Source organism: Equus przewalskii, chromosome 22, assembly GCF_037783145.1.
Source record: "Equus przewalskii isolate Varuska chromosome 22, EquPr2, whole genome shotgun sequence".
NCBI classification, from domain to species: domain Eukaryota; kingdom Metazoa; phylum Chordata; class Mammalia; order Perissodactyla; family Equidae; genus Equus; species Equus przewalskii.
The window spans coordinates 628,783-641,951 of NC_091852.1; the positions used below are offsets into that span (position 1 = coordinate 628,783).

The 13,169-nt window shown below is 42.2% G+C and overlaps 1 protein-coding gene across 45 annotated transcripts in view; it reads left to right on the plus strand.

The window, feature by feature from the left end:
• Window positions 1–13,169, plus strand: part of CDC14B (cell division cycle 14B) — a 92,600-nt gene that overhangs the window by 27,218 nt on the left and 52,213 nt on the right. For 26 of the 45 annotated variants that reach the window (XR_011531385.1, XR_011531386.1, XR_011531387.1 and 23 more), the window contains 3 exons: window positions 9,507–9,597; window positions 10,156–10,231; window positions 12,662–12,754. Coding sequence is in view for 37 of the 45 variants with exons in the window: in XM_070589881.1 (XP_070445982.1) it covers window positions 9,507–9,597; window positions 10,156–10,231; window positions 12,662–12,754 (260 nt within the window). In the remaining 8 variants the exon portion in view is untranslated. Of the gene's footprint in view, window positions 1–8,022; window positions 8,247–9,506; window positions 9,598–10,155; window positions 10,232–12,661; window positions 12,755–13,169 lie in introns of those variants that run through there. The other 19 variants (XR_011531391.1, XR_011531393.1, XR_011531392.1 and 16 more) reach the window with 10 other exon arrangements.

Consider the following 13,169-nt stretch of genomic DNA (forward strand, 5'->3'; position numbering starts at 1 on the left):
AAGTGAACAACTCAGTAGACAGCTTGTGTACATCATGGGTAAGTACCTAGCACGTACACTGAGAAAGAGAACATCACCACACCTCAGAAACCACCTCCTTGTGCCCTTCCTAGTCACTACCCTTTCCCAGGATAAACACCATCCTAATTTTTATTGCTATAAATTTGTCTGGCCTTTGAAATCTATATAAATGGAATTATACTGTATGTACTCTTTTGTGTCTGGCTTCTTTCACTAAACAATATGTCTGTGAGGATCATCCATAATGTTGTGCATGGTCACAGTTCATTCACTCATTCTTATTGTCATATAATATTCCATAGTAAGAAAATACCAGTGTTTCAATCTACTGTTTCTGGACATTTGGTTTGTTTTCAGTCTTTGGCTATTACAAACAATGATTCCATGAACCATTTTTTGTACCTTTCTTGGTGAACATGTCTTTGCATTTCTGTTGTATATATACCTAGAAGTGCAATTACTAAGTCATAAGATGTGTGATATTCTGCCCTGGTGGTCTAGTGGTTAAGATTTGGTGTTCTCACTGCTGCGGCCAGGTTCCTTTCCTGGTTATGTAACCACACCACCTCTCTGTTGGTTGTCCTACTGCGGTGGCTGCATGTTACTGTGATGCTGAAAGCTAAGCCACTGGTATTTCAAACACCAGCAGGGTCCCCCATGGTGGACAGGTTTCAGGAGAGCTTCCAGACTAAGACAGAGAAGAAAGAAGGACCTGGCCACTCATTTCTGCAAAAACTGGCCACAAACCTTATGAATAGCAGTGGAGCATTGTCTCATATAGCACTGGAAGGTGAGAGGATGGCACAAGAAAGACTAGGCACGGTTCCACTCTGCTGTACACAGGGTCACCAGGAATCTCAATCTGACTCCACAGCACTAACAACAAAGATGTGTGATGTTCATTTTTCGTATATACTGCCAGTTTCCTAAAATGGTTGTATTGTGCCTACAATCTTGAATGCTACTGGACGGAGGGAGAGAAAGTTCTGCAGGGTTTTGCACCATCAGTTAAGTAGGCTGTCGTGAAAGTGATATATTTCACTTCTGCTCATTTAAGAAGTCAGGATGTGCAATCCTACCTTGGCCTGGAATGTAGGGAACCGGCACCATTGTATTCAGGTTTTTAATCCAGGTAGAATTTTTTATGTGTGTGTGAGTAGTGTGACAGGAGACAATTTTGAGGCAGATCATTTTCTTTAGATTGTTGTTTAACACATCTCCCACAGATTTTAATATGAATTCTTCTTCTTCTTTTTTTGCTGAAGAAGACTTGCCCTGAGCTAACATCTGTGTCAATTTTCCTCCACATTGCATGTGGCTTGCCACCACAGCATGGCTGCTGATGCGTGGTGTAGGTCTGTACCCAGGAACTGAACCTAGGCTGCCAAAGTGGAGTGCACCAAACTTAACCACTAGGCCATGGGGCTGGCCACTTTGAATTCTTCTTGCTGTTAATTTTAAAGTAATTTGTGTTGAATTCTCCTTTAATGTCTCTTTATTGCAGGTTATTTAGAAATAGGGTCTAAACATTTGCAGGTTGATAGATTTTATTGTGTTACTATCTTTTCATCAATAAATTTCAAGTTTTATTGTATTGTGGTCCTTGTATGTTCTGCATGTATGGTCCTGCTTTCCAGAATTTGTTTTGATTTCCTTGTGACCTAATAGATGACGACTTTGGTGAATATCCTGTTCTTTGAAAAGTTTGTGTTCTCTGTTGAAAACAGTTCTCTATATTTACTAGATCAAGCTTCTAATTCCTTATTTTATTTTTTGGACATGTGTTAGTCTTCTGTAATTATGGATTTATTAATTTTTCCTATTTTCATTAGTTTTTGCTTTATAGATTTAAATCTGTTGTCATAAGATGTGTGATTGTTGTGTTCTCTTGGTGGATTATATCTTTACTCATGAAGCATCTTTGTCTTTTTATTGCTTTTTGCTGTGAATTCTGTTTCATCTGATACTGATACTGCTCTCCCCACTCTCTTTTTCCTAGCAGCTGTGCAGCATACCATGTTCTATCCTTTCACTTAAATTTTTTCTATATGGTTTTGTTTTGGTTGTGTGTATTAAGCAATATACAGCTTGAATTTTTTAATGCAATTTGAAAATCTTTTAATAGGTGAATTTAAATATTTTGCATATTTTATTATTACTGCTATATTTGGACTAACTCCCACCACTTACTTGGTTTTCTGTTTGCCATGTTTCTTCTTGCTGTTTGGTGCCTTTATCACATTTTCTTAGCTTGTTTTCTCTCTTGCTCAGATGATTTGGAAGTAATGAAAACTATTACATTTCTTCTAGTGGCTCCCTTTTAAAAAATTCATTTATAAAATATTACAGAAATATAGGTGAGTATGGAGACTAACATGATATTGGGGGAGGATGACTGGGACATCTTCAGATAAGATTACTCTTTTCCCCACCTTAGTTCTAGACCAATTGATTGAGAAACATAGGAGTTAAACAGATAAAGATTAAAATGTAAGCTTTATTATTGATAAAATTATGGGGCTTGGTTTATATCTGTGCATTTACATCTGTAGCCAACTGGAACTACTTATGCAAGCAGTCACTGGCACATCGGACAACCACAAGGATAAATTCCAGATGGTGTATCTGCAAACTAGTGGAGCCCCATCATCCTAGATCCTTGGGTGGCTCTGTGGAAGACCTCCTCCACCCAGTCTGTGATGGACGTGTAGCACCAGCAGGAAAGCCTCTGTTGTCAATTAAACCACTGAGATTTCAGGGGTATTTGTTACAATAGTTTATTCTAGTAAACTCAGTTTATCATAGGGCATAGAGCAGACCAAAACCATACTCACTGTAGGTAGGTCTGAAAAGAGGAGCAAGGATGGGGCTGCCCCGTGGCTGAGTAGTTAAGATCGCGGGCTTCACTTCCGCAGCCTGGGGTTTTGCCTGTCCAGATCCTGGGCGTGGACATGGCACTGCTCATCAGGGCACACTGAGGCGGTGTCCCACATGCCACAAATAAAGGGACTCACAACTAGAATATACAACTGTGTACTGGGGGGCTTTGGGGAGAAAAGCAGAAAAAAAAAAGGAGCAAGGAAAGACAATTAGTTTTATTCTTCTGTGAATTTCTTACTCCCATCCTCTGCCTCTTTATTTGTTGGGTGTTAGCTTTTTTCTCTCTGATTTATAATTTTTTGTAAATTTTGAATATTAATCCTTTGTTGTGTTTATGCATTGTACCTATCTTGTAATCTGTAAGTTATCTTTTAAAATTTTGTTTATGGGGTCTTGTGTTGAACAGAAGCATTAAATCTTCATGTAATCAAATTTCTCAGTATTTTGCTTTATTGTTTGGACCTTTTATGTATTGTTTAAAAAAAAATCCATCCCTGTTCCACTGTTATAAGTTCTTTTATTTTTAAAGATTGGCACCTGAGCTAACATCTGTTGCCCATCTTATTTGTTTTTTTTAATTTTCTTTCTCCCCAAAGCCCCCAGTACATAGTTGTATATTCTAGTTGTAGGTCCTTCTGGCTCTGCCATGTGGGATGCTGCCTCAGCATGGCCTGATGAGCGCTGCTAGGGCCGGCCCCCATAAGTTATTTTTCTATAATCTAAAACTTGTAAAGCTTTTCTTCTCGTATCTAGGCTTTTAAATCCACCTGAGATTTTTTCATCTTTGGGGGGTTGGTGGTGTGTGATGTGAGATAAAGATCAAACTTCCTCTTCTCACCCCTGACACTAAGGACAACCAATTGTCCCCACACCATCTTGAGTATTCTTACTTTTCCCATTGATGTGTAATGCCACTTCTCTCGTATATGGTCTTTGTCTGGGCTTGTCTTTACCTTTTGTCTGTTATATCTGTGCCAATACTACACTGTCTAAATTATTCTAAGTTTTAAGATTTGGTAGGGCAAAGGCCCCTTCCTGTTTGTTTTCAAAACGGTCTCAGTTCTTCTTGGCCCTGTGATCTTCTAGATTGATTTTAGGATCAATTTGTCAGATTCCACAAAAAGCTCCCTTGAGATTTTGATAAGGATTGTATTTAGTTGGAGGAAAATTACCATCTTTTGATATTGAGTCTTCCTATTTATAAATCTGCTTTCTCTTTCCATATATCCATAGAGGATATACACATCTTTTTTTCCTATTATATTTCATAAGTGGGTTATTACAAGTATATAGAAAACTCTTGGTTTTTGTGTTAATCCTCTATATCCAGAAACTTTGCAAAAGTTTATTAGTTTATTTATTCTAATAGTTTGTCTCCAGATTCTCTTGTGTTTTGTAGGTAGACAATCATTGTGTACAAATAAGGACAGTTTTGTTTCTTCCTTTCCAATTCTTCTCTCTCATGACTTTTTCTTATTTTGGCTTCCGCTAGCACTTCAGTTATTACATTGTTAAACAGAAGTAACTGATAGTAGAAATTTTTTTATAAAGTTAAAGCATGAAGTATGATATTTGCAAGCGGTAGTTGGGAAATAATCTTTATCAGGTTTAGGAAGTTCTCTTTTAGCCGCCTCATTGTACAGAGAATTGGGAATGATTTGATTTTAATGACTCCTTTTTCTGTATTTAATGAGATAATTATGTTTCTTTCCTCTATAATCTACTCCATGATGATGGACTTTTGTATTTGACCCACTGGTAAGATTAATTTTATTTTCACATGCTATTGGCCAGTTGTATTTCTTTTCCTTTTTTTTTTTTTTAGGATTTTATTTTTCCTTTTTCTCCCCAAAGCCCCCTGGTACATAGTTGTTTATTTTTAGTTGTGAGTCCTTCTAGTTGTGGCATGTGGGATGCCGCCTCAGCACGGCTTGATGAGCCGTGCCATGTCCAAGCCCAGGATCTGAACCGGGGAAACCCTGGGCCGCTGAAGCAAAGTGCGCGAACTTAACCACTTGGCCATTAGGCCCACTCCTTTTCTTAATTGACTATTCATAGCCTTTATAGATTTTATTTTCTATTGGTTGTTCTATAGCTGCGTGGATACTTTTTATCTGTTGAGATGATTAACTCTCTATTATATATTTTCCCCAAAGTTTGTTTTTCCCTTTATGGCTTGAGTTTTGTGTCATGCTTAAAAATCACCCTCCATGTTAAATTGTAAAATTATTCACTGTAATTTTTATAGTTATCTGACGGCTTTTAAAAAATTATGTTATCTAGTATTTGTTTTACATAGTATGTGAGATTGGAACCTCATTTTCTTTTCATACATGTAGACTTTTGTCCCTTATTAAGGCCTTCTTTGTTCCTGATTTGAAATAATCAGTTTTTTCATACACTGAGATTTCATACATGCCTGAGTCCATATTTGTATATTGCTGTGCTAAAATCATAATGTTTTAATTACTCTTGCTTTATATTAAGGCAAGTCTCTAAGGCAGGGACTTAAAGATCTCAGGCTTCAATCAAATTTGCCTGTGTTCAAATCCTAATTCTGCTACTTTACAACAGGCTTTGTGACTGCTCAGCTTAGTCACTTTTGCCTCTTTAAGGTTAGGTTTCCTTTCCTGGAAAATGTTGATAGTAGTAGGAGTATCTACCTCGTAATGAGATTAATACTCCTAATCTTTTCTATTAAAAAGTAGCTACTGTATTATCATTGCCACTTGACTCCTACATATATTTCTCAATTGGTTTTAGAACATACCCCTCTCTGTTTTATGATTATCCCCCAAATATCTAGTTGTTATGCAGGAAAACGTTTTCATCTAACAAATATTTATTAAAGGAAAAAGTAGCAATTTTGAGGCCTAAAACCCAAATTTGCAGACAAATTTGGTTGAAGGATGGATTTTGAATGTTTTTGTCAACATTTAAAATCATGAGATTTCATTTCCTTCTACTGTATCATATTAGTCAAAGAAGCAGGAGGGGTGACATTATGTGACAGATATATAGGTGAGAAGGTTTATCCTCTCAATCCTTCAATTTTCTGTTTTTGACAACAAACACATTAGAGGGAGGATACATGGGTTTACAATAGGATTATAAGTTTAATTATGAACCTTTAAGCAAGATGTTGTAAAGAGCCCTATATCTAGCTCCAGATTTCTAATAAATAGCTCTCATGCCAGCACTTTGGCTTCTGTAAGAAGTCTATTGCACTATTACTGTAACAATAAAATACGGAGAGTATATTGTGCAGAGATAATTGGACCTCAAAAATCAGTGATCTCCTCAGCCCCACGTAATACATGCGGTATGCCCTAGGGAATTGAATTCCAGGTTTGGACTTGGAGGGGAAACCTCTTCCCACTTCCATCTAGCTGATTCCAGTTTTATTTGGGTTTGTTAAAAGAAATTGGATTGCAAGCGATAGTAGAAACCAAAAGAGGTTATTAACCACTTACATTGTTTAAATGTGTGCAAAGGACATTTTCCAGGTTGCCTTATACTGTGCCTACTGTACACTTCATATCTTGAAGCGTTGGCTTTCGAAAAATGTTATTAGCCTGTAAGTTTACTTTTCAAAAGTGTCATAATTTTGAATAGGTAATATATGGTACAAAATTTGAAAGTGAGGAAAAGGCGTAAATCTCTTACCCTTCCGTACTTCCACACACCCAGTTCCCCTTGAAATGGCGTGCGCTACCACCAGTTTCTTGTGAATGCTTCCGCAGATTTGCTGCGCTGCATTTCACACGCAGCCGTATACACGTGTGTCTGTGCCTTAGACACGGCACATGCAGATGCAGGGTTCGATTTCAGCCTTGGAGGCGCTGCCCGTTGCTCCGCGTGCGCCGGGGGAGGCCTCCTGAGCTGGCAGGGTGCGCCCGGCCACAGCCAGGCCACGGGGCGGACACAGCCGGGCCACAGTGCGGACACAGCACGGCCACAGCCGGGCCACAGCCAGGCCACGGGGCAGACACAGCCCGGCCACAGTGCGGACACAGCCCGGCCACAGCCGGGCCACAGTGCAGACACAACCGGGCCACCAAGCGGACACAGCCGGGCCACAGCCAGGCCACAGTGCGGACACAGCCGGGCCACAGCGCGGACACGGCACGGCCAGAGCCGGGCCACAGTGTGGACCCAACCGGGACACAGCCAGGCCACGGGGCGGACACAGCCGGGCCACAGCGCGGACACGGCACGGCCAGAGCCGGGCCACAGTGTGGACCCAACCGGGACACAGCCAGGCCACGGGGCGGACACAGCCGGGCCTCGGCTCGGCCCTGCGGTTTCTGCCGGTCTGGGGGAAAAACTGCACCTTGTAGTTTAATTTGCATTTTTGTTATTTTGCAATAACAAAGTTGGAGCTGGGCGTCTTCTTGCGGTGAATTTAAAATACTTTCAGTTTCTCTCCTGGCTCTGTTGTCTGTGGCCGGGAAGACCTTTCAAAGACGTGCGTCCCCGGCGCGGTCGGCTCGGCCTCGGCTCGGCCGCAGAAGGGCCTCCTCGCCGGGGCGTGCGCGGCCTCCGCTTCCGGGGCGGCCTCCGGGCGGGCGCTGCCGCGGTGCTGCTCCGTTCACGGGGAGCCTTGGGCAGGTTTTCAGGGATTATCCAAATGACGCTTTTCTGTAGGAAACTTGGAAAAATACCGGAGGGCGTGAGCGCGGTCACAATCGCAGCACCATTACGTGGGAGAAAACGGGGGCCGTGCTGATCTTGAGGGCTCCGCCGAAGACCGCGCTAGGCGCGCCGGCCGAGAAGGCACCGGCAGGGGTGTCGCCCTGGGGCGGGACGGCGGTACCCCGCCCTCCCGGATCTGAGGGGCAGCCTCGGGCCTCTGCAGCCTCCGCCGCCTCGGGGCCAGGCTCACCTCTGACCCCTGAGCCGGGGCCGTGCCGCAGGCGCCCGCCGCGCTCCCCGCTCCGCACCCAGCGGGGGCCGGGCCGCGCCTCGGCCGACGGGCTGCTCCGCCCGCCCGCGCGGCGCCCCGGGGGCGGCACCCGGCAGCTCCTCGCCGCCCGTCGGTCGGGGAGCCCTTCCGGCGCGGCGGCCGGGCTGTTCCGAGGCGCGCGTGCCTCTGGCCGCGGCGCGGGCGGGCGGGCGGGTGGGGTGCGCTCCCCGCCGCCGCCGGGGCGGGGCCGTCGGGGCGTCCTGAGCTCCGGGGCGGCGCCGCCCGCGTGGGCTCGCCCTTTAAACTCCGCCGCGAGCCGCGGGGTGTGGGCGGCGCCGCCTCTCGGCGGGCTGTCCCCAGCGCAGCCCGCCCTCCGGATGCCGCGGAGTCATGAGCCGGGAGGGCGCGGGGCCCCCCGTGGTGGCCGAGGTGATCCGAGGTGAGTGGGGGCTGCGGCGCCGTCTCCCGGGCGCGGGGGGCCTCCAGGACCACGGGCCCCGCGGGGAGGCTGGGACGCGTCCGCACGGACGTGCGCGGCGGGGACCCTCGGGTGCCCACCCCCTGGCCGGTAGGGGAGCGGAGCTCCGGACCTGCGGGAGCAAAACCCTGGGCCCTGAGCCTGGGGGTCAAGGGTCGCTTGCGGTTGGCAGGGAGTAAGCTGGGTCGTCACTGGGGTGTTTGTGGTTGCGAGACCACAAACATTTCTGGTTGAGGAGTTTACAAGGAAGTAAAGCAATTGCGTAAGTTGAATTGCAGACAAAAATTGTTCAAATTATCGTTTGGGGAAAGGATGCCAGCTGGCGTCCTTTCTTTCTTACTGTTTTAAAGGCTGTACTTGATTTTGCCGCAATTTCAGTGTAAGTGTCCCACCGGCACCGCTGGTGTTACTGCTCCTACTATGTACTGCGGATGACTGCTTCACCGAGGGTTTTAGGCAACGGGGCGGGGCGGGGCGGGGCGGGGGAGGAAGGGTGGAGCCTCTGAGCGTTGCTGCCCTTTCCCATTCTTGCCAAACCTCAGGGCAGCCTAACTGCGTACATGCAGCGCAAGTTCATCTCACACTGGGCATGCGGAAGCCTCTCATTGCTTTCCTTGTCATTAGTCTAAAAATCACTACAAAAGTAGTTACTCCAAATTAAAACAAGTAGTGATCCCTAAGAACAGTTGGATAAACATATGGTTTGTTTTGCTGTTTGTGTTCTGTAGCCGTATGTGTTAATTTTGAAGCAATTTCGATAGCGTTCTTTCTCTCCTATTTTTTTAAAAAATACATTTTCTTATTGAAATGTTTTTTTAGGATGTCTTGAAAACATAGTGGAACATAGTGAAAGTCATCTAGGTTGACGGCTAGCCATCAAATGCATGCTGCCATTTGCTGAAGTGTCTTAGTCCACAAACCTAAAGTTTTGTGATAAGAGCTTCCTCTGGAAGTCAAGCCATGTCTTTATGTGAAAAGTCACTTACCACTATTGAAACTTTAAGGTTAGAGGCAATTTCTCCTTTAAAAACAATTGCTTGCTTATTGTTACCCCCCAAAATAGCCAGAATATTTTGAAATTACCCAGTGGCAGCCTTACCTTCTGAAACATGAATGAAAAAAAAATAAAAAGTTGACTTTATCCGAGAAGAGTTGCATCATGATATAGGAAATGTTTTTTAATAACCTTAAGGAAGGAACATTGCAATTTTTCCATTTCAGATCGCCTTTGTTTTGCCATTCTCTACAGCAGACCAAAGAGTTCATCAAATGTACATTATTTCAGCATAGATAATGAACTTGAATATGAGAAGTAAGTATTGCTTTTTAAACAATTACTAGTAACTTTTTTTATTTTGAAGAATCTAAAGGTATGTTTATAAATAGGATAGCCTTGGAAAATTAGGAATCTGTTGATTGATAATTGCAGGATTTTTTTTTTTAGCTTCTTGGTAATAAAATAGATCCTTAGGGAGAAAATCGAAATGAAAGAACCTTCCTAAATTTAACAGTTTGTATTTGAAATTCTAATAGTTTACAGTACAATGGAATACAAACTAGTGTACTAAGTAAGATCTTGTATTTTTGCCAGTGGAAAAATATGTGTGGAAAAGCATCTTTTTGATTCAGAGGTGTTTTCATAAGTTATTTGATGTTAGATTCAGGTGCTGTAGCGCTTGTCCTATTTTTTTAATAGGCATTGTTTACCAAAATACTTCTTTTACTAGTAAGGCAGTACCTTTAAATTGTATGACTGACAACAGTTTGGTGTATTCTTTCTTATCTTAATTTAATCTTTTAGCTCCAAAAAGGCATTTATTTTCAGAGCATCTAGAATATACATGTACTTTTTTGTTTTTCATTTTTAAAGCTTCTACGCAGATTTTGGACCACTCAATCTGGCAATGGTTTACAGATATTGTTGCAAGATAAATAAGAAATTAAAGGTAAAGTCTTTTTCATTTAAGATTTGACTTAAGTAATCATTGTTAGCTTGATCTTGGGAAGAGAAAAGTAAGGAAAACATATCTGTGTTTGAAAAGGAAATGTCCTGTTTTTCAGTGCAGTGGTGTTTGGGACATAACACATGGTTTTTGTTATAAAGTCATTAGTGTGCCTTTTTGTTTTCCAGAGTTTTGATTGAATGGTTTAAGTTTGGGTCTTTGGGTTGTGGTTTGGATTGGTAATGCTCAATTGCTTGGAAAGCCAAAGTAGAAGTTGGTGAACTTCTTACTGTTGGACCTAATGGAACTGACACCTGACGAGAGAACCTTCCCTTGCTTTGGTCATTGCTCTGCCTTCGATACGGAGTGCTGGCAAACTAATGAAGGACAACTCGCTCGTCTTACTTTCTCTCGTTCTGCCTTGAATCTGCCGTGATCATCTACTTGTGATTCTTCGCCTTGAGCCTTTACACGATGCTTGAGGAGCAGGGCAGGCAAGGGCAAGCGGCATACTTTGAGCCTGTATCACTGAGTTACAAAAGTGTGTTTCTGTTAGTTTGAACTTAGACCCCATTCGTTTTTGTAAAAAAACTTTGAATTATTCATCATACACAGTAAGAAGTGTTTATGTGCAGGTGGAAGTTCCAAATTAGTCACTGTAAATTCTCCAGGAGAAAATACTGGATTTGGGGACAGGTACTTTCTAAAAACACCTTTAGTCAATTGATTACTTACCAGACTACTACACAGAAGAAATAGAGTTTATTTTCAATTAAAAGTTAAATTATATTGAAAGCTTAGGGGTAAGGCAGATTTTTTTTCTTTGAGCATTGAACCTAAAACCCCACATCGTAAATGTTAGAAGCACCTGTCAGATGAGTTACTAATGTGTAAAATGGAAGCTGTAGCATCGCTGTTTCTTTTTGCATTATGTGTGTATTCATTACGGAGTTGTGTAGAGATGGTGACTCTTCTGTCTGGATTTTATTTCTCTCTTGAATAAGAATATAAGCATTTATAGCCTTGTATGTTTATCACCCACCCCGACTCCCTGTACTCTTTTTTCCGGTTGCCAGTGGCAGGTCCTTTGTTTATACAGGGCTAGGAAGCTAAAAATAATTCCCTCTCCCCCGACTTGTGTTCCTTTGCTTTAATTTTGAAAGATTATTTTTTCCCCCATACTCAACCATCTATGAACTTTTATCCTTTGGGTCAACCAGGAATGTATTGTGCCTTTTTAATTTTTTTAAAACTTTTTATCATTTACTAGAACAACTTGCATAGTGTTGACTATCTAGTTTGATTGAAACATTACTGCTACTCAATGAGTAGTGCTAAAAGTGTGTTGGGAGTTTGAATTGAGTGTCTTGTGCTTGTGTTGCCCTGTGGCTGGTTGGATTTTGTTTTCTTTTTTGAAAAGTCAACTTGGATCTCTTACTCCATGTAAGCAACTAAAGGAAAATAGGTACACATTCATAATTGAGTCACAGAAGGCAAGGAACACGTGCTTATTGACCTGAACGCCGCTTGTTCTTAACCCTTGCCCAGATCCATTTCGCCTCGCGTTAATGAAGCACAGGTGAGGAAGTGCTAACTGATCTTGTGTCCCTTTGATTTTTAAATTCCATACCCTTTTGATTTTTACCTTTTTATTGAGGTATAATGTCCATACAGATGTTGAGTGTACAGCTCAATGCATTTTCACAAACTGAATATAGTGGGCTAATCATCTTGATCGTTAGATCCAGAACAGAGCGTTAGCAGCCCCACACCAGCCTCACCCCACCCCCACCCCCCCCCATTCACTATCCTGATTTGTAACAGAACGGATTATTTTTGCCTGTTTTTATATACCCTTTTAATTTAAAGGTTTGGGGAATAGATTTTTTAAAAGTTTTTTTTATGTTTCCTTTTTCTCCCCAAAGCCCCCTGGTACATAGTTGTATATTTTTAGTTGTGGGTCCTTCTAGTGGCATGTGGGACGCCAGTTCAGCATGGCCTGACCAGCGGTGCCATGTCCGCGCCCGGGATTCGACCTAGTAAAACTCTGAGCCGCTGCAGCAGTGTGTGTGAACTCAACCACTCGGCCATGTGCCGGCCCCCAATAGATTTTTTTAAAAAATCAAACAGTAGAATAAAGGAAAGAAGAGGTCCCCCCTTTCCAGCCTCTTGTGTTCTTTCAGAGGCAGTCTATACTTGAAGCAGGTATCTGTTCGTATCTCCTTCCTCCTCTTTTTTTGTACGTTCATTCTAATCCAAGGATAAGTCTTTTTTGGGAAGGTCCATGGTGTTTTTTGGTATCAGAGTTTAAAGATCTCGCTGTTATGAATGCTTATGCATTGTGAGATTTGGAATTAATGTCCATCACAACATAAAATTTTAGAAAGCTTCAAATTAAAAAGAAAATACTAACAGCTGTTTATCTTTATGCAGTCCATTACAATGATAAGGAAAAAAATTATTCATTTTACTGGCTCTGATGAGAGAAAACAAGCAAATGCTGCTTTCCTTGTTGGATGTTATATGGTAAGTATTTAACTACCTTTTCCTAATGTGTTGGTGAAAATACATACGACAGTGATACTTTAAATTTGCAGTTGGAATTTTGAAATTACTTTCTTTCCAAAAAGAGCATGTTTTGCTTTTAAAGAATTGACCAAGTGGGGATGGCTTTGCGTACGTGGTGGGAGGGAGGATATATAGGAGATCTCTGTACCTTCTACTCAGTTTTGCTGTTCTGAACTAAAACTCTTCTTCAAAAGTCTGTTTTTAAAAAATTAACCACGTCTTAGTGAAAACCTTTTTATGCATTATGGCACTTAAGGTTAGAAAATAATGCCCTCAAAGGTGCGTTTTTATTAACTCATGATCCATTTCATGAAGTTGTGAAAGTGGAGTCAGGACCAATAATTGAATTTTTTTTTAGAAAAACATCAAAGGG